The sequence below is a fragment of the Indicator indicator genome, chromosome 6 (assembly GCF_027791375.1).
Source record: "Indicator indicator isolate 239-I01 chromosome 6, UM_Iind_1.1, whole genome shotgun sequence".
Classification (NCBI taxonomy): domain Eukaryota; kingdom Metazoa; phylum Chordata; class Aves; order Piciformes; family Indicatoridae; genus Indicator; species Indicator indicator.
The window spans coordinates 19,972,098-19,994,348 of NC_072015.1; the positions used below are offsets into that span (position 1 = coordinate 19,972,098).

Consider the following 22,251-nt stretch of genomic DNA (forward strand, 5'->3'; position numbering starts at 1 on the left):
AGTTAGATCAGCTCTGAATATCAGCCAAATTCTTTTGACCTGTTTTACCTCTCCCAACATTGACATGAGTCAATACCGATCAAGTAGTCAAATACCTTCACATGCCTTGAGCTCAGGAGTTCTTAACCTGTCTGAAGGCTGTGAAGATATTCACCAGGCTTATTCACTTTCTGGACCACTGTGAACATATGACCTGACTGAAGTCTTATTTGACACTTGAAGTTTTGGTGGCAGCAGAGGGTAGATAGAGCATTAAATCTCATACTGAAAAGGCAATTATGATTGCCATGGATTGAGTTGAATCTGCTGCTGTTATTCATACCATGCTGCAGCCATGCCAGCTTCAAAAATGAAAGTACTGGCTAGAGCAAAGTATCATGGGGTTTGAAGTTCAGATTGTCACATGGGAGGGTCCTGTTTCAGTTGCTGCTTCTAGGTTCCAGGTTCTTGGGTACTGGTTTTTTTCCGCTGAGATGGCAGCAGGACAAGGAGGGATGGAGGAGTAGTTTTCTGGCTCAGGCTTTTGACTCGGTTGCTTCTGCTTGCTGCTACTTTGCGATGTGCTTTTTCTGCAAATAGGCTAAGGGAATCATACATTTTGCTCAGTAAACTCTATTCTTACCTCACTTTTTTTTAAGTGCCTCAGTCCCAAGGTTTTGTGTGTTACTTTTCCCTCACTTCTGCATTGGGAAAATAGAAATACGCAGGTAAACCTGCTGGTTCCATTTGACCTGCTTTGTTCTGATTTAAACCATTACCATGTTCAATTGCAGCCTCAGGAATAATTAATATTTTTTACAAAACTCCTCAAGTAGTGGACAAATACCACCAAATTGCTTCAGGCCCTAGCAGATACATACTCTTTTTATTGCTACAAAATAATTTGATAAAGTGACCATGAAGTTCCTACCTTTCCAAGGTATTCTCTTGAGTGATTTCTCTGGATTACTGTCATCATTATCTCTAGTTTTTCTGTTGGCTTCTCATCCTCACATCCTTTATGGTGCTAAGGTCTGTAAGACTGGTCATCTCATGTTGCAGTGCTTTTGCATTTATGCTTGCCTAGGTATTGTTCATTATAGCACAGTCCATGAAGCTGCCCTTGTCATGGCATTAAGTAAATTAATTTTGACGTTCTGATGTAGTTTCTGCAGTTCCTCATTCTGCAATTGTCTTGACAACAGATTTCCATAATTGGTCGGTATGAATTTGTTTTTAATTTTGATGTTCCCATTAGCTTAATTCGGATAAATCATAGAAGGTTGTGAAGATAACATGGCATGAACTGGTGAAGATGATTATATACAGAACAAATAAGACAAATGATGGAATCATGTTCAGTGCTTATTGTTATAAAATGTAAGCAAACACTCTTTCTAGTTTCCGTCTTCTTGTGCTGTAACAGCTGCTTGAAATCTAAACGTATGGATTTATTCAACTATAGTCACTCTCAAATAGTCAAGTAGTCACTCTCACAGGTGATGGTAGAGCAGTGGATGTGGTTTGATTTCAGTAAAGCATTTGACACCATCTCTCACAGCATCCTTGCAGCTAAACTGAGGAAATGTCATCTGGATGATCTGGTAGCGAGGTGGATTGTAAACTGGTTGAAGGAAAGAAGTCAGAGAGTTGTGGCCAATGGGACAGAGTCTAGTTGGAGGCCTGCATCTAGTGGAGTCCTTCAGGGGTCAGTACTGGGACCAGGACTGTTCAATATATTCATCAACAACCTGGGTGAGGGCACCGAGTGCACTGTCAGCAAGTTTGCTGATGACACAAAACTGGGTGGAGTGTCTGACACACCCGAGGGCTGTGCTGCCATTCAGTGAGACTTAGGTTGGAGAGCTGGGCAGGGAGAAATTTAATGAAATTCAACAAGGGCAAGTGTAGAGTCTTGCACCTTGAAAGAAGTGTTGGTGTCAGTATAGGCTGGGGACTGACCTGTTGGAGAGAAGTGAAGGGGAAAAGGATCTGGGGTCCTAGTGGATGGAAGGTTGACCATGAGCCAACAATGTGCTCTTGTGGCCAAGAAGGCCAATGCCATTCTGGGGTGTATTAGAAGGGCTGTGGTTAGTAGTCTAAGAGAGGTTCTCCTCCCACTCTACTCCGCCCTGGTGAGGCTGCATCTGGAATATTGTGCCCAGTTCTGGGCAAGTTCAAGAAGGACAGGGAACTGCTTGAAAGAGTCCAGCACAGAGGCACAAAAATGTTTAGGGGAGTGGAACTTCTTCCTTATGAGGAGACTGGGGGAGCTGGGACTCTAGCTTGGAGGAGAGGAGACTAAGGGGTGGTGACCTCATTAATGTTTAGAAATCTGTAAAGTATTAGTGCCAAGAGAATGGGGTCAGGCTCTTCTTGGTGATGCCCAATGACAGGACAAGGGGCAATGGGTAGAAGTTGAGGCATAGAAAGTTCCATGTAAGCATGAGAAAATTTTTTTTTTCACTGTGAGGGTGATGGAACACTGGAACAGGCTGCTCAGAGGGGCTGTGTGGTCTCCTTCTCTGGAGATATTCAAGGCCTGCCTGGGTGCATTCCTGTGTGATCTGGTATGGGTGATCCTGCTGTGGACTAGATGATCTTTCGTGGTCTCTTCCAACCCTTAACGTTCTGTGATTCTGTGGTTCTCAAAATATTTCTCTTTCAGCCTTCAATAAACTCAGAGAAAAGGAAGATTTTACTTGGATTAGTTTTGCTGCTTTTTTTTTTTTGTCTCTCTCGTAATTATAAAAATGTAGTCTTCTGTGTATAAAACCAAGAGCTCTTTATAAGTACAATTGGAAGCTCTGGATAAATCTTATCTAGTGAGATATGTTTGGCTTCCTTGACAGAGTAAGAGGAGATGCATGCAATTACTGGTAAGATTTTATCATGACTTTTTGTCCAAAACTACTTGAGTTTCCCTTCTGCACATCATTACATGAAGAAATTAAGCTGTTCAGAATGAACTGAACACAAACACTTCTATTTATTTTTATTCACTGGTGTGTACTGTTACAGTTATGTTTTTAAGTACAAAAGCTTTTGTCACAGCATGATCATCTGTAGAACTTTGCATCTTTTTTTAAGTAACACAAAACCTTCTCGTGTTCATACTTAGATCAGCTTGTTAAGACCAATAAGAAGTCTACATGAACTGTGAATTATTTTGATGTATGCCTACACAGTTTAATGTGTTTGAAAATTCCATTCCTGATAAACTAGCTCATTCTATGACATATATCGTTAGAGTGAAGGAAGGAACAAGTAGGTGTTACCACAAAAATCTGAACTATGAATGTATTTAAAGAGGGAAAAACCTAAGTTTCCTTATGATGATTCCGTATGATTCTGTATGATACTAACAGTACTCATACAAATTATAATTTTATGTACTGAAATTCCTTAATCTCAAGAGAAGTCAAAGCAAATGAATTAATTTATATTTTAGGAACTGCAGTTTGAGAGACTGACTCGAGAACTTGAGGCTGAACGTCAGATTGTCGCTAGCCAGCTGGAGAGATGTAAGCTTGGATCAGAAACTGGAAGCATGAGCAGCATTAGGTAAAGTACAAATTGTTAATTTCTTTGTAATAGAATGAATTTTGTCATTATTAATTACTGTCGAGAAGAAGATTGATTATCTTCTAAAAATTTATACACCAAGGAGTGTGAGGTTTTAGTAGAGTTTTAAAATTTGCATTTTGATCTGCTTTTGAAAAAGAAAATCACAAGAAGAGACTTCATTTCATGTGGTTTGATATCTGGTTTGTCCAGTAACAAAACAGTTACTTTTGTAATTCATTGATTTGCTGTAGTCTGAATGGATTAACAGCAAAACTACTCTTTCAACTACCAATACAGCTGTAATTTTCAGCCAGAGCTTTTTAGCTGCATATTTGCAGAAAGACATCGGTAAGTTTTGTGAACCTGTTTTATCATAATTTCATCATTCAGGGTATTAAAAGATTTAGAATTATTAAAGCTCTGCTGACCTGATGTCAAAATGTAATGATATGATTTCAGTCAGTCTCCTTTTTTAAGCAATGACTTCAATTTAAGAAATAGTTCTGGTACATTGTTTGGGTGATGGTGAGATTATTTAAGAAGGTCTAACAAAAGCTGGTCTCTTCATCAGTTTGGTATAAGTAAAGAGTTTGCAGTTTTGATCTACTTAATGTTAATTTCTTTGTTTTCTCAGGCGAACCTAATAAATTAAAGACGGTAATATCTTGAATTTCAGTGATCAAGAAAAATAAATGCCATATAGACTGTCTTCTGTTTTTATCAATGGAAATATTAGGTGTGATAACTTTTGGGTATGTAAGATTAGGTACGATATGCCAAGCTTAGTGCCAGGTTCTGTGTGATACTACTTTAAAAAATTACAGAAAATATCTATCACTACCAGTTATGGATTCCTTTTCATGATAAGTAGGAGATAATTATTCATTAGAATGTCAACTATGCAACAAAAATACTGAATGTAACAGTTTAATTAAAATGTCAGAAGAATATACCACTTACTCAGCAGAAGCTGTACATGACATTGACTTAAATATAAATAGTCCTGATAAATCAAGTGAGAATTAACTCCCTAAGTTAAAGTCTTATTTGATTCTTCATAATATTCCTCACCAACTAGGCTTACATTAACATTAGAGAAACTACATTACGTAGAATTATTTAAGCACAGAGTAGGTAATGCTTGGCAATGCAGTGCAGTACTATATTTGCACCTTAAGTGCACTTGCCCAGCACTTTACATTGTACGTGTGATATGAGCACCTTTCAATAAAGCTATCTGAACTATATTTGAATAATGAAACTATGTTTGAATAGTGCTATTCTTTTAGGATTGTTCCAGCCAGTAATACAGAGATGGGGAAATTTCATGTTTGAAAGGAATTCTTTTCTTTGTAAACTTCTTTACTAGTGGTAAAGTTATACGTCGGAGTCATGAGTGGTATCAAGGTCACTTAGCTGTTTCTTGAGAGGTTCCATTTATTTGAGAAGTTTAATATTTTGGCTACTCGTCTCTCTGTGGAGTAAACTAGTACCTAGAATAAATGAGATTTAATGCAAAATTTTGACATCTGTAATTTGCCCCAGAAGTTTGAAGGCAAGTACCAGTTTGGCTGTTCTCCTGACTTTCCTGTGCTCATTGAGATATGAGAATGTTCCTTTGACATAATACAGCACAACAAAGACTAGGAAAATAAAGACTTAAGAGGTGGAATAAGACATGTTAATAAAAAAATTATCTAATGTCTTTAAGTCTTGTGGAGTCTGTAGGGGCAGACGATGCTTGCTTAAAAATACTTTTTTTCATAGATAAAACCCACTGTGAAACTTAAGTTTTTAGACACAGCTGCTTTAGAACAAGGCAACTTGTTTTGTGGTAATACTAAATGCTTTTAGAAGAAGTTTCTTACTGATAAAGGGTAATTTGAAGATTTTGCTATCTTTATCTTATTCAGATACTGAATAATTAATAAATTGGTTTCAACATTATTTTCTGGCAGAACACAAACTAAAATCAGAAATATGGCTGCTATTACTAAGCTTTTATTGATAAAGTACCTTTTAAAACCAACTCAAAATCAATTGCATTTATTTTAAACACTCTCGTTATTCAATTTGAAATCCTACCTGTAAGTCTCCAGTAGAAGTGAATGTGCATCCTTCAGTTGTGTCACCATTGTCTGATGACACATAGGTTTATTATTCAGGTGATTTTCCTTATCAGGGAATAATCAAACTGGACTGATTGTAATCAGCATATTTTAATACTGGAAAGTTAGATTTATTTTACGTTTATTTCCTCTTCTGGCTGCTTTAAATTAATTCACTCAAAATATCTAAAAGGAATTTGTCTTGTTCATGTTTACAAAGGCTTGTAGTGATAGGACAAGGGGCCATGGCTTCAAACCAGAGTACATTTAGATTGGATGTTAGGAACAAATTCTTTACCATGAGGGTAGTGGAACACTGGAACAGGTTGCCTGGGGAGGTGGTTGAGGCCCCATCCCTGGAGATACTCAACGTGAGGCTCAACAGGGCTCAGGACAACCTGATCGAGTTGATGATGCCCCTGCTTACTGCAGAGGGGATTAGACTAAATGACCTTTGGAGGTCCTTTCCAACCTGGACCATTCTATGATACTATGATTCTAAAGCAACTGAGCAGTTGCTTTATAATTATTATTATATAAGTATTTATAGTGTGCTTTGTTGTAGAGATGCCAGGAGAACTGATCTCAGCTTTACCTCTTTGGGATAGTAGTTTCATGGAGTCTTCCAATATGTCTTAAGATTGTGCCCTCAAAACCAGGTTTTTAAGAATACACTAAAGGCTTGTTATTTCTGGCTTCAGTGTTGGTTTCTGTACTCATTGTGCCTCTCTGACACTTGGCCCGTAAGGAGTTGCGTATCCATCTGTACTGTGTAGCTCCATGTGGCGGTTCAATTTTCAATCCTTAAAGAGTTCTATATAACCTTTCCTTGTCACAGAAATTGGGATCCAGAAAGCAATGTGGTGTTGAATTTGTACACCACAGTGAAACTCTGCACAGAGTTATACAGCCTAGATCCGTAAGAGGAATCATATATTACAGTGGTATAGCTCCATAGCTTAGATTGATCAAGCCTGGTGAGAGGCAGGACTAAGTAGCCAGAAGAGATCTGGCAACTTCTGAGATACGAAGTGGTAGCTCTGTGCTGTAGTTTGCCTGTAGCTGTGCACTTTGCTCAGAAGAGCTTGGATCAATTAGCCAGGACTGACTGCTGTATCTAAAGGTCTCATTGCAACAAGTCTTGCTCAACTAAAGGGATACAAATGCTTCCATGGGACCATTTGCTAACCTTAAAGATTCTGGGCATGTGAGGAAACACCAGAGCTTCAAGAGAGTTCATAATTTCTGTGCTTACCTGTCTCACAGCTGTGTCTCATCAAAAAGCCCCAAGTAAATTTTCTTTGTCATATCCTTGATTGGTAATAAATTTTGGAGGGTTAGAGGACTACCTTTCCTAGGAATTGCACCAGGAGGACTTGAGTGACTTCTCTTCAGGAACAGGTTCTTGGCTGTGAATCAAAGGGAAATTAATGGGTTCTGATTAGGCTGAATAAAATGCTTAGACCATGAAGCAGGACAAAGCTTAGGGAACTCTTTCATGCCATGGTTTCCCTGTTGGCAAACTGAGCAGTTCATTGCTCAGCCTGCAAAGTATAAATATTTCATTACACGTTGCATAAGGAGCCAAATCATGTTCTGTTTCATACAGAAGGCAATTAGATACCTGTATCCTTGAGGTCTTCAATCTGTGATAATGTTAAGCACATATTAATGTATTTCAAATTTATGAATTTATCATGACCACATCCTGTAGCTCCTCAAAACAGAAGCTGATGTGTTTTTTTCCTTCCAGAGATGAAAACAAAATCACTGAGGCATTTGAAGACTCAGCTACATTTTTTAATGTTTTATTTTGAAAGAATTCAGACAAAATAGTATCACAGAATGGAAAGACTGATAAAGCAAGAAAATTAATTATGTGCAGATTCATGTTACATATATGGAATCTGTGTCTTTACAAACAAATATCCTTTGGACTTAATTGAAGAACTATGCTTACTGGTTAGTAAATCCTTAAAACTTTGAATTTCTGCTTCACATTCCTTATCACTGATTTATGTGAGCAGCTTATATTTGTTTACTTATTTCTTGATGTTTGAACTTGGAAATGCATTTCAAGCATAGCCTATCCTTTTTCTTTGAACATGGAGTTTGCAAATTGGTCAGGCAATTGAATTTTTCTCATCTGAGTTTCAGCTCACCACTGGAATTAGTAAAAGCAATTTGCCATTTGATTTTGAAAGTCTCCTGGACAGCCTGGTATTTCTGCATGAGTATCCTAAGCAACATAAACAAACAAACAAACAAACAAATCTGTATTTTACAGGTAGCAAAAATACGATCAAATTAAACCTGTTTTTTATATGCTTTTTAAAATGTAGTTCTTTCTCTTGGAAATGCATATGCTATTTACACCTTATTACTGGGGAAACTGGTGGTTTTCTTAGGAGGATGCAGTTTTTGCAAATTCCCTGAATCCATCAGGTCTAGCTGATAAATCTGTAAGATCCTTCATTTCCAGAACACTGAAGAGATAAGTGAAGGGCGTTGTGATGTAGGTAGACAATTTCTATTGTGTTGGTCAAGTAAATAAAACTGCAGTTATACATTTTTCATGTACAGTTGTGGGTGTAATATCTAACTTAGGCTACTTACAGTAGAAGTATATATATTAGTCTTTGTACGTACTTAATATTGGGAGTTGACAAATTCAGTAGCTCAGCAGAGGTGAGATGCCACTGCCTAGACCTGCACAGGCTGAGTAGAACCTTATGAAGCTGAAGTTTATGGATCTGGGAAGGAATAACCCCACGTGACAGCACAGATGGGCTTTACAGAGATAGACCTGCAGGAGCTCCTCAACGACAAACTGAACATGAATCAGTAGTGGTTTTGCAGCAGAGAAGGCCAGCTGCATCTTGGGCTGCAGTAGTAACAGTGTAGACAGCAGATCTAGGCAAGTGATTCCTCCCTTTTATTTGAAATTGATGAGGCTTTGTTTTGAGTGCTATATCCAGTTTTGGGCTCACCAACGCAAGACAGACATTCGCATGACAGAGCAAGTTGAATGCAGGGCTGCCAAGGGGGTTGGAGGCTTGAGAGAGTACGTGGTCTATGAGAAGCTGAGAGTTTTAGCTGTGAGAAGGGTCAAGGTGAAGTCTTCTGGCTACAATTTGGTAGGTAATGAGAAGATGTAGAGAAGGCAGGGTGAGACTGTTCTCAGAGGTGCAGTTTGATTTCATGAGAGGTGACAGACACAAGTTGGAACATAGAGAATTCTGACTAAATGTAAGGAAAACATTTTTCACCCTGAGTTTGGTTAAACAATGGAACACAGTGCACTGAGAGGTTATAGAGTTTCCATCCATGGAAATACTGAGAATGTAACTTCCCACCTAAGTTTCTCATACATATACATATACTTACACATAAATACTAGGAAACTAATTGCATTAGAATTCTGTGCAATTTCTTTTAGTGTCTAATTCTTCCAGTATTTTAGCAAAACCTCTCTGACCTGATGAATGTATGGTTTGCTTTTTGCAGAGAATTTAGGTATTTAAAAAAACACAAGTTTAAAATATATGATTAATATGAGCTCTAGAGCGAAATATGAGCCCAAAGAAAAAGCTATGTTTCTGTTCTGAGAGTAGGACAGTTGTTTGAGTAGTACAGTTGTTTGTATGCAAAAAATAATGGAGCTTTCAAGTAAAATTTCTACACCGTCATTGGAAAACTGGTTTACCTTCATTGTGGTTCTTCATCAACTCAATTTGTTGTCAGTTAAACATGTTAAATATTTTCACGTTTCTTTGGCTATAAAGGGTTGTGGGGAAGCTTCTTAATAGAAAGTAAACCAACCTAACTTTTAATTAAATTTAAATTAGTAAGTTAACTTGGAAAAAAAAAGGCACAACACTTACTTCAGACAGAAATAAAAAAGATCATACTTACAAAAATACCAAGTGTAATTTTTGTACTTGCTTTTAAACACAAGCCAGTAGCAGGGTATCAGTAGTCACTATGCTCAAGAATGCAGTCAAGTTTTTAAGTTATGTTCTCTAAGAAGATTGGCATTTTACAGGTGGACAGAGAAGTTTGGACCGAACTTTTGACTGCAAATGCTGTAGCTCTAAATTTCATTGCATTCTGGAATGTGTGTTTGCTCAGTAATTCAGAAACTCACACTTGCTCATCTTCATTGTGAATTGTGTAAAGCTTAACAAGTCATACTTGGATGAACTTTTGTCAAGTGGATTAATAAAAATGTTTATCTGAAATAAAACTACATGTGGCATTAAAAGCAAGTAGGCTTTTGAAAATATGAGTTTTTGAAAATGCTTCTCAGATTCTGAATATTTAGCTAAGGTAAAGCAACATTTTGTAGGTGTTTTTTACTGTTTGTTTTTTGCTGTCTAGATTTGCATCAACTCAAAATATTTTTTAGTTTGCTAAGACCAAGTGACCACAGAAAGTCCCATTTATGAAGCCATGTGGGCTAAAGAAGAGTGGAATATAAACCTTTGCTTATCTGACAGAGGGTGTGTGTAGTTTCTTCTGAATTTTTTATGAATAAATGTTAAGTTTCTGTTTTCTAATAAAAGTTGTACGGCAAAATGAGAGTTGTGTAGAAGCTTTTCAGTTTTCTTTGAAAAAGAGCTATGTACAGCCATCCCAAAGTTCTGGCTAGTTTGGAATCCTGTAGCAATTCAGAAATGTTTAACATCAGTACATTTTAAGGGCTGAGGCTATTCACAGGTGATTGTCTTCTTTAGTTTGTGAATGTATGACCAGAAAAACTATTTTCCTCAGTCTTTTACTTCTCTTTTGTAGTTGAGAACATCTTAGAAGGGTCATACTTAGTGAAAAGTAGGTTAAAAAGTCCCACCAAATTATATAATAAACTTGCTATCTTCCAGTCATCAAATTGTACCCTGGAGCTTTTTGTTTAACAGGAACTCCTCATAGTACAGCATATGTAATTGTCCTCTTTCTCAGAAGTGTTATGCAGAATTCATGGCAAGCAGTAAATCTGAAGAATCGTTTAGAAGCAAGTAAACTTGAGTCAATTAAGAAATCGGAGAAAGGAGACTTTTTTTTTAATTCAAACCTCATCAGCTTATTATGTCTGTATTTGTATGAGTGCAGCACAATTCTTGATACTCAGCAAAAGGAAACTGCTTCTGAGAACACATCATCCACATCATAAGTGTTTGGGGAGGATTTGTAATAGACTTTAGTTTGGTCCCACGGATTGGCCTGCCATTAGTTGTTTAAGAAAAGCCAGGCCAGGCCATGGGGCTAGTCTTGATGCTTGGCAAGTGAAAAAGAGCAGGAGGTTTGCTTCAAAGATGCACTGTTACTTCAGAAGCCAATGCTAATGTAGATAATAGAATCCTAGAATTGTTTTGGTTGGAAAAGATCATGGAGTCCAACCTTCAGCCCAACACCACCATGGCCATTAAACCGTGTCCCAGAATTCCATGTCCACACATTACTTGAACACCTCCACCACCAACCTGGGCAGCCTGTTCCAGTGGTTGAGAACCCTTTCAGTCAAGAACTTTCTTCTGATATCCAACCTATACCTCCCCTGGTACAGCTAGAGGCCATTTTCTCTCATCTCATCACTTGATACTAGGGAGAAGAGACAAACCCCTACCTCACTAGAATTTCCTTTCAGAGAGTTGTAGAGAGTAATGAGGTCTCTCCTCAGCCTCCTCATCTCCAGACTAAACAACTCCATTTTGGTAGAACCAATATCAAACACTGATATCCTTTAGAATGCCTCAGTCCAGGATGAGCTGAGGAATACATTGCACTGGACTATTTGTTTTAATTTATGTAACTTGATTCGTATTTATACTGTATTATTTGATATCAGTTCCATTTGAAAACCTTTGAACAAGCATTAGGTCTTGAGTAGTAAAACTAAAGTTAAAGGTGGGCTGTCCATACAAAGATATTTTGTAGTAACTCAAATCTAGGTATGTTCATGAGGAATATTTTGTCAAGTGCTAGGCATAGTATGGTCTGATCTGTTTCCAGAACTTGTATAAAGCTTACCATATTTACCAGACTATACTGGTAAAAATATGGTTTAGCTTTCAAGATAATAGAGGAAAAAAGAAAATACTCTTTACAAGGAAGCTGGCTTCCTTGTTGAGTAACTGTACATCTTTGGTTATAGTGGTGCTAAGCCAGCATGAGAATAAAATGAGTTGGAAGGAAACATTCAATTAGATCAGAATGGTGGGAAAATGTGCAAGTGTTTGTTATGCCATTAGGTTTTTTTGAAGTCTTTGAATTATTTGAGTGCTTTGCTTTGGCTATTAAATGTAGAGACCTGAAAGGTGATGAACTCTGTATCCTATTAGACTTGGGCAATAAGTTAGTTGGAGACCGCTACCAAAAAAGGATTTGCAAGAAGTGTTCATTATGAGAAATAAACTGTTTGGAACACTTGGTACAATTCCTATTAATAATTCTTTAATTATATTGTGCATATTATTGGATTAAAATATCAGATTTATGATCTGATCATTCAGAGCAACCTGATATAAGATTAAATTTGATCTTGTCTATACTCACTGTATGGGAGTCTAGTATTTATGGAAACAGTTAAAAAATACTGAGAGAAGAATTTGGTACAAAAGTAACAACTATTGCTGTGCAAGTTCTTTGTATTTCCATTGTTATAGCATTTGTAGGGGCTTTGTGCTGGTTCTCCACAATGAAGCACATTAGGAAAATAGATTATTTCTGTTGATCCTCTACAGGAAAAATAACCAGTTTCACAGTTTTGCAGTAGATAAGCTTCTGTTGCTGAAAGACAGATGTCCAGCAAATCTCCAAGCAGTCAGGTTTGGTTTTGTTTTTTTTTTTTTTCAAGGTATATCCATATCTTTTATAATAGTATTATGGGTCATATCATTCCCAGACAGATAAGTCTTTGAAGGTACCAACTCTCAAAAACTTTTAAAATACACCTCCACAGATGCTCTCCCTCTTCTGCTTGACAAAACCCCTCCTGAGATACCACCTCCATGAGAACAGCAACACGGTAACATTCAGCATTGGCAAACTCATAACACTGCCATGTTTATGTAATTAAAGTGTGAAATTTAAATGTTATGTCATCAAAGTTACTGCAGAAAAGCTATGACAACAAGGATATAGATATTTTTTCTCTCTAGTGCTCTAAGAAAGGGTCTTATAGGCTAAAAGCCTTACCCAAGGCTACCAGATGTCACTTGGATTTTCTTTTAGTTAAGTCTTTATTTATTTCTTCTGTTTCACTAATACCAGGAGAAGAAAAAAAAAAGAAAAAAAAAGTGAAAAAAGGTAAACAAACACAAAAACATGAACAAAAACCTCCCACAAAGTAGGAGAATGATGATGACTAAAAAACAGTGGATACTGCTGACATGCAAGCCAAGGAAGACGCTATTCTTTACCTTAGTGTACTTCTGGCATGATACTAAGATTTCTGAAAACTCTTTGCAGTTATTGCATTCACAATTTAAATGTGTTGTTCCAAACTTCACACTTGAATATTGCACTAATTTGAAAACAACATGCAAATACTGGTCTTAGGAAATAAATTGCTGTTAATGTAAAACTTGCTTGCATCTTCTAGAGTGAAGTTCTGTGTTCAGACAAGCCTTTTGTTGAAAAATTAGAGCAATACATGTTACCATTAAGGGTGGATAAGCACTGTAATAGATTGCCTAAGGAGACCATAAAAACTATCATTTGAAGCTTCAGGACATGTAGAATATATATTAAGAATGGTACACAAGTGACAAGACTATTTCTCTGTAGTCCTTCCAGCTCTCCTTTTTATGATACCTTGCTGGTCTCTGCTTTAGTAATTTGACAACATTCTTTCTGTCCCCATCTTTGTTGAAACGTTTTTAGATAGGTTTGGAGGAAGGCAAGATTGAAGATAATCCTGAGGGGAAGTGCCTTGCTGTTTTATAAAGTTATTCAATCTAGAGTGTTTGCAGTGAAGTTTGATAAAACTTGTCCAGGAAAGTTCATTGTTAGTGTTTACTGCTTGTGAGTCAAAGGTACTAGATGCCTTTTTTTTTTGATACCTTAGAAGTATCTGGTTTACAGATTAAAACTAACATTGTAACATATTGATACTATTTGATGGTCATGGGCAGCTGACACCAAACACTGAAACAGAAATAAAGTAACTTCAAGTAACTTCAAGGGGTTGAGTCTGAGAATTTGTGGACAGAGACTCTGGTAATCATAGAATCATAAAGTTTGGAAAAGACCTTTGAGGTCATCAAGTCCAACATTAACCCAACTACCATGGCCACTAAACTATATCCTGAAGTACCACATTTACATGCTTCTTGAATACCTCCAGGGATGGTGATTCCACCACCTCCCTAGGCAGCCTGTTCCAACACCTCACCACTCTCTCAGTAGAGTCAGTTGCAGTCTTCCTTTCACAGTAGGGGCCACCGTATAGAGAATGCAGCAGCAACAGTCTGTCATGGTTTAGCCAGTTGATTCAGCTGATGATACTCAATAGCATGCTGCCATCATGCCAGCTTCAAAATGAAAGTGCTGACTGGACCAAACACATGGAGCTTGAAGTTCAGACTGTAACGTGAAAGGCTTCTTGTTTCTGGTTGCTGTTTCCAGTTTTGGGAGTGTTGGACTTTTCCACTGGGCTGCTTGTGTGCTTGAGGGGTGGGGGAAATCATTTTATTGCTGGTTGCTGCTGCTGCTTCTGCTTTTGCCATGCTTTTGTGTGAAATAGGCTGAGATAATTGTACATCATATCATCTCCTTTAAGTCCTTATCTCAACCCAGGTTTGGTTTTTGGATTTTGTTTGGGTTTATTTGGTTTTGGGGGGGGGGGTTGTGAATGTGGTTTGTTGTTTGTTTGTTTGTTTGCGGGGTTTGTTTTGGTTGGTTTGTTGTTTGTTTGTGTGTCTGGGAAGCTTCACTTGGAGGATGCACTGTGAAACCAGACGTTGCACACTAAAATTGTGGGTTTGATCTTTTCCCTCTTCTGTTACTGTCTTCCCCACCCCCCAGCCCCCCCCTCCCCACAGTCTCCCAGTAACTTTTAGCTCAGGTTTATGGGTTTACTGATTAACAAACACAAAGTTTTCCTCACAGTAAGTTGTTGTTGCACCTGGGATTTAACTCCTGATACTTGTGTGATCTTGCTCTTGAGAGGCAAGTAATTGTCTGCTGGAATAGCTTGCCTTCTAAGCTAAAGCATATATAGTTGGGATGGTACGATGCAGTTACGTTTTTACTTTTATATTACTTATTATGAAATTTGTGTATTCTAAAAATCCATTTTAACCACCTCTACCTAATGCAATGACAGCATTTCAACAACTCAGTTACTCTATAGTGAGTCACTTTTAGTCAGAATGCTAAAGTAGTAGATACAGAACATCACAAGAATTTTCTTTATTACACTCATATGACTGATCCAATTATAATCAGTGCTTTGTAGTTCAACTATCCAATTTTCCCCTTCTAGCTGATTAACAGAAAGCTCTGGCAGAAATTTGGAAGTTCATAGCCAAATAATTTTTCAACTAAATGTGGTGTATATAAATTGATAAATGTAGAGGAAATAATCATTGCAAGTTGCTGATGAGATGAGCCTATTAATAATTCAAAGTAATCATCGCTTGCACTTTCTCTCCTAGTGTGCTAAATATATTACATCATAATATATTGCATTTTCCTTCCTAGAGATATGTAAACGTCAGGGCATAAATGATTTCATATATAAAAATTGTTTGCAAAAATTTTTTTCCTCAGTCCTAACCATGTTAATCCTGCTGAAGGCACAAGCAAGAGAGAGTTTATCCACTCGCAATGGTGTTTGTAAATCTGGTCTTGAAAAGGAAGATGTAGCTTATGCAGTAAATTACAGTAGTCAGTCTGAAAAAGCTTCTGCAGTTGTTTCCCAGGTTTTTTTTTCTTATTTAAACAAACAAACAAACAAAACAATAAAAATACCCAAAACTCCCAAACTTGGTGTTAGAGGTGAAAAGAGTAGTGCTTTTCTTGTTGGATATTCTCTCACCCACCTCTTCTCCCTTCTTTTCCTCTTGACTTTCCTCCCCCTAGTGTTTTCAGTTAGTGCTGTAAGAAGGCAATAGCATTTACATTTGAAATTAGACTTTTCAATGCGTTGGCCTTCCTCGAGTCTTCATTTTCAGCTTTAATCAGAAGATACAGAAATAGCAAAAGGTTGTCTGTTACTTAGGTACCACTATAAGAATCCAATCGTGCTACAACTCAATTTTGTTCTGATTCTGAACAATTTTTTAAATCCATGTAAACATTTCTGCAGCCAGCTTTACTAATAAAATTTAATGCAAACTGAATTAAACAAAAATATTTTTCACTCTTTCTGCTTTGTTTTTTTTTACCTGAGTTTCTACTTAAATTGCTTACCTTTATCTTTACTAATCCATATTGCAGTGAAAAGAGCAAAATAAAAGTAAAATAAAATCAGTTAATGCCTCTAAATGTGTTTATTTTGGCAGCTCAGGAATATAGAACTTTTTCAAGATTGATCTCTGTTTCTTTAGTGAAGCACTGATTTGCTTTATTCCTTTGCAATGGATTTAGACAAATTTAAAAAAACAAACAAAAAAACATTTCAGCAACAGAAAGGGATGTTGTTCTAGTTTTTAATGTTATTAACAGAATCTGTGACATGAACTTCCTAACATCAATGATGCTTCAGTACGCCTGATTTTGTATTCCTTGATGAATAAAAGCTAAAGGAAGCACTGCTACCAGTGGAAAGGGACCTTTGAGATCAAGTCCAACTACTTGCCTAGAGCTCACAATCCCACCACTACTGCTAAGCTTCTACTAGTAAACCACTTCCCCATTTTCTGGCTTTCTTACAATCTAGTATTTTCTACTGCTTCTGTATTTTCTTAACATTTATTTTCTGATCTAGCTTCTTGTCATATTCACAGTTATTCCATTTTTCCGTTCTTTTCTGTTCATACTAGAAATGTTTAGGTCTTTTAGTGAGCAGTGATCTATTCCATATGATTCAATGGTTCTGTCACTCTGGAATGTCTGATGATGTAAATAATTTCTTTTACCAGAGTGATATCATGCTCACGAGTTTAAGTACCCAAGGCCTTGAAATCTTCATGATTGTAATTCTTTAGCAGTTAACCCTGTCTGAAAAATAAGAAGTCTCTAAAAGGACAGAGATTATTTTTCTTTGTTAACCATCTCTGGTTCTTGTCCGATCTAGGAATAGATACGGAACTCTCTAATTTTCTGTCTTCAGTTAAATCAGAATCCCCTTTTGAATTTGGAGGTATCTCATTCTTTGCTTCTGCAGCAATAATTAGTCACTTTGTGTTGTTAAGCATTATCATCATTTCATGACGATGAAAAATATGTACATAGTCTCCTATTGTTTTATAACATAATCCATTCAGTAATGGCTCGCAGGTTAGAATATGGGACTGCAAGACTCAAAGTAGTAAAGTTTGGAAAAGTTCATAATGCTTTCATAGATGCTTGCAGTCTGAGTGAATAAAGTACTTCTGTGAAGGTCTGTCTGAAATATTACATGCTATATTTCTTGATATTATCTATAAATAGAATATTATATGCAAGCATATGCACTTACTGCAGCTGATGTTTTATCCATTTCAATGAAATATGCTTCCTCCCTTAGGCTCCTTTGAATTGATCAATCTGAAAGTATTGCTTTAGCAACCGGTGTAGCTGAAGTTTGCAAGTAAATTAAAAAAAAAAAAAATAATAAAAAATTAAATCTATTTTGATCAATTTTTGATTTTACTGCAGCAAAATCTGAAAGCAGAATACTGTGCAATGTGACTTGTAAGCAGGTAGGAAACCTTTTAATGGAAGATACAAATCCTGCAATTTGTCTTTAATTCAGTGACCTCTTGTTAATTTCAAAGGTGTTGCTTGAGTAAAGAGCTTAGAAAATGACCTTTCATTTTGCCTATATAAATTTCTAGTGGAGCTGTTGCATCATCCTTGTGGAAAAGAACTATGGAAGTAAAAGTAAAGATATTTAATGCGTGGTTGAAAGTATATTCTGTAGATTTGCTTTCTTTAGTGATTTCCACAAGTTTTACAATATCTACTTTGACTTACTATGCTATGATTAGAGGTCAATTCCAAAAAAGCCCCACCTTGCAGTATTGGTTTGACATTGATCCTTCTTATGAGATGAAACTGCAAGGGAACACAATGGCTTTGAAAAGGCCAGTACAAACACATCTAAATTTAAACAATCTGTATTAGATTACAAGTTCTCTTTTGTGGAACTTCAGCCCCTTGAACTTCTGTAGGAATAACATTTTGAACAGTTTCAAGGCAAAAATTCAAGGTCATTTTCTATTAGACCATTTTTATATCAGAAAGGTGAAATCTTAATTGCTTTTCAAAACAATTTGTACAGAGATAAATATTAAAGTTTTATTTCTCTATTGAATTGTCATGGTTATTTTTAAAAGGATGGGACCTAGGAGCCATTGCCTCTGGAATCCTGTTGATTTCCTTCTTTTGGTTCCTTTGGTAGATTGTCCCTCATTAAGCAGAGTAAAAGTTAAAATACATTTTTCAAAAAGGCTTTATTTGCATGGAATAAGAGAAGATTTCAAGGACTGAATGAAGCATTCAGTTCTGCCAAGGCATCCATTCTCTGGCATCAGTGCTCTGACAGGATCGCCACACTGTGATACCTCCTTTATTTTTAAGTTGGAGACTTTTTAAACTAGATCTTTTAGGTCTGAGGGTTTTTGCAATATGATAGCAGGAAGCTTGATGGAAAGGATTCACCTTTGCCTACTGCTCAGAAAAGCTGTGTCTATTCTCTTTAAGCAGAAAGCTTGCAATGAAAGAAATGGGGGGGAAGGAAAGAAACAATGAATGTGGAATAAAGTGTCTTGGCTTATTTGCACACTGTGAGTTTTCTTATTTCTTCCACTGTTAGCCTGGTTGTCTTTTGTTAGCATCAGTGGGCAAAATTATTAAGAAAAAAAATACTGTTATGGGAAACACAGCATGTAAAATCGCATTGCTTACTTTTTTAACTCAGTCCAAAATGCCTTTAAATGTCAATTTTGACTGAAGTGGGTTTTTTTAATAGTTCTGATGTTAAAAAAAATAAATACAAGATTAAAACTTACTGTATTATTAGAAGTTACAGCAACTGTAGGGACTTCAGAGTATTACTATAAGAAGAGAAATATCTTACTGCCCATATTTGTTTCGATGCAGCACGTGATTTTTTCATATTTTAGCCAAGTTCATAAGCTATAGAATAATTGCTGCAAGAAATACAGTTTACACAGATAGCTGCTTTTTTCCCCACGTTTCACAGAATCAAATTAGTTTTTAATGAAAATAGTATCAGGTTTTTCTTTAGAAGTGCTTTGTGAATCTTTCAGTGACATCTAGATTTTCTCAAAAAAAGCTAATAGCTCAAGTGTTCCAAATAGTTAAAACTTTTTAAACATAGTGCCCAACTACAGTCAAAGTTACAGTATTTTGGATACTACGAGTTGCTCCATTTATGAAATATTACATGTAAGCTGTCTTCTTCATCTAAAAAATTATTTAAAATATTATAATAAGACTTCTTCCATGTGAAACATTGGGTTTAATTGCTCATATTTTGACTGTAGTCTTAGAATACTCTGTTGTTGAAACCCTAAGTCATATGGCAGTTTAGAGAGAAAACTGAATTTCTACCCTGAAGAGTCTGAACATGCTGAGACTAACTGCAAGCTGCATGCTGATGCAGACTTTGATTTGAAGAACAGAGTGGTCAGCTGCTTAAAGGTTTCTGTCATGACTGGCTATATTTACTCTGCAGGATCATTGTGTCTTACTGCACTTGTCCATCAGCTGACCAGGCATGGAGTTCTGGCTGTTTAGTTGTAACTCCATTACTGTTCATTTAGCCAAGTTTCTTATGATTGGAAGCTAAGGTGTCTAGGTTCATAGTGCACTCTCATATTTCATGTAACTCATAGTCTTGTTGCAGTCAGTCTCAAGAGTTAGGAAATAGTCCTGGGTCCACAGGCTCTGATATACCCCTTGTTTCTGTGGGTTTGTGGGTCTCTGCAGCAGTTCCTAAGTGTTAAACTGTTGTTTGTCATCCCAAAAGTACTAAATTCACTCCTAACTTGAAACTGCTAAGAATACCAACTGTGGCACCTCTTCAAGCTCATATATTGCAATATAGCATGAGAAGCACATCAGAGTAGATTCAAGCCACTAAAACTTTTAAGAGCCTTTTGGCTAGCAAGTATTTGGTATATGTCTCAAATAACGTTTTCAGCTAAGTTTCCTCTAAAACAATTCAGTTTGCATGCACTGTAGTTGTTCTTCAAACTGAACCAACACTCAGTAGGGCCATTACTTCATGGATTCACTTCAGAATTATAACTGCTACTTCAGAGTGAAAGAGTAACATAGATTCAGCCTCAGGACAGGAGTTCATATTATGCTTAGTTTGGTCTCACAACTGCCACTGAAAAGAGCAAAGCCCTCTCATACTCACATCACTTTTTCTGTGCTCTTTTTGCTTCCTCTTTGCTTCCTCTTACCGTTCGACTTTTCACGGTAAATCTTCTTTAGTTGGAGGAAAATCTAACTCATGAAAACCTACACATTTTCCCTTAGAAAGCTGATGGGAGTCACTGTAGAGTTCCACAACTGATAAATTTAACACAAGGGAAGAGGCAGAAGAGCAGGGAGAATGCAGGTACACCCCCTCTGGCCTCCACCTGCTATTAGATTGGATTAAATATAATATGAAACTACACCCTGAAGGAGAAACGTGTAAGTTTATTCATAGAAGATTATAACTGGTGAGAATTGAGAATTCACACAGCTGAGGATTCACTGTTAAAAAAAAAAGCGGTGGCACTTCCCAAATCATTCAGGGTTTTTTTTCAGCCAATAATAAACATTTTCTGATGTCTTGTGGAAGTCTTTCCTGAAAAGTCAGCAAACACTGTGTGTGTGCGTGGCTACTGTATGCTAACTTTCTCAGAAGAATGAAAGAATTTCAAAAAGTAGTAGTAAACTACTAGATCAATGTGCTGTTCATGTGCAGGTACAGTAACAAATGCACCAATAATTTCATGCTTTTATTGGTCTTTCCAAAATCTTTAGATCAGTTTTAGTATGAGGTGAATTCTCGTACCAATTTTAATTTGTTTCATTATTTAGAATATGATAAAAGTAGAAATTATGCAATGTATTCTTCTCCTTTACAAAACTCACATTCACTGCTTTCCTTCCAATTAATTTGTCTTTTTCTAAGGGAAACAATCCTACTTTAAATACCATATGAAAATACTACTCACTCTGTGATTGAATCTGAGACTCCTGCTGGAACTGCTCTCACCTCGCTTTAAAATAAACACACCAAAAAGCAAGAGAGTATTTGATTCCCCGAATACCCCTTTTGATAGAAATAAAGCTCTCTAATTAGAGCATGTTCTGGAGTTTGGGAAGTCTCAGTGCTGGTGTATAGGAAGGTTAAAGTCAAAGTTCTAAACTTAAGTCTGCCGTTTGTATTCAAGTAGTATAAGTTATTTCTCTCTATCTGTATGCTAGCAGCTTTCAGAGATTTTTATGGGTTGAAGAGATAATATACAAATTCTCTGGGCTCCTAAAGGTTTGTTATTTGCTTTTTTCCTCCCCAGAGATTTCTTTGCAGTTTGGCCTAGGTCTGCTTTCTGCAGTGAGCAGAGCCTCTCCCTATTGTGCTTTTCTCTGTCTGTGCCTCAACCTGTAAGCCCTTTTTCCTCCTTCTGTGTAATTGTTCCAAATCTGAATGCAGCAACCAGGAAAGATAGTCAACCACACATACTTTTAGCAAAAATAGCAGATAATGTTCATGCATCAAGCTCAACAATACACTGCATCCAGCACACCTGTTAGAGCTTCCAATGAAGAACCAGATACCAGGGAAGATCCTCTGGCTTTAGTCATATCCTGCAGTTCTTGAGAACTTGTAGCTAGAATAGTCCAGGTTTAGTACTAGGTTTGTATCAAATGATGGTAACAAAATGCTTAGACAATTTAATGTACTTGATGTTTATTATATCCATTATATTGAACAAAGGAAGGTGAAATCTGATGAATAAGTCTGGCTTCTGAAACTTTGTCTGATTTGATATTTCCATGGTTACCATTCATGAAACTGAATGATTTTTCTCCAGGGGAAAATATCCCTGTGTCTGTGTCCAGCAAGGTCATGACAGCTTATATCGAAGTATATTAGTTTGTATGACAGAGCTTTACACAGGATTACCGAGGCAGTACTTCTGAAGAGTGCTTAAGGATTGTGCTAGAACAAGCTTTAGGGTCATCATATTTTTGTATTACAAAAAATTCCCTTTTATGTGTTCATCATTTACAAAGAATTTCCGTGAGTAGCATTTTAACATAAGCTAAATTTTGATGACTTCAAGAAAGACCTGCATCTATTTGTGATTGGCACCTCCTGTTCTTCACCCAGGGGTGCTGTCATCATTCTACCTAGGATCCTCAAAGAACCTGTCAGTCTCCGTAGTGTTGAGTGACACTACATTAAGGGCATCTTCTGGTT

At 36.8% G+C, this 22,251-nt stretch overlaps 1 protein-coding gene across 1 annotated transcript in view; it reads left to right on the top strand.

Moving 5' to 3' along the window:
* CTNND2 (catenin delta 2) overlaps window positions 1-22,251 on the top strand; it is a 492,311-nt gene that overhangs the window by 114,670 nt on the left and 355,390 nt on the right. Inside the window, exon 2 of the mRNA XM_054381916.1 lies at window positions 3,431-3,543. Coding sequence (XP_054237891.1) covers window positions 3,431-3,543 — 113 coding nt within the window. The remainder of the gene's footprint in view (window positions 1-3,430; window positions 3,544-22,251) is intronic.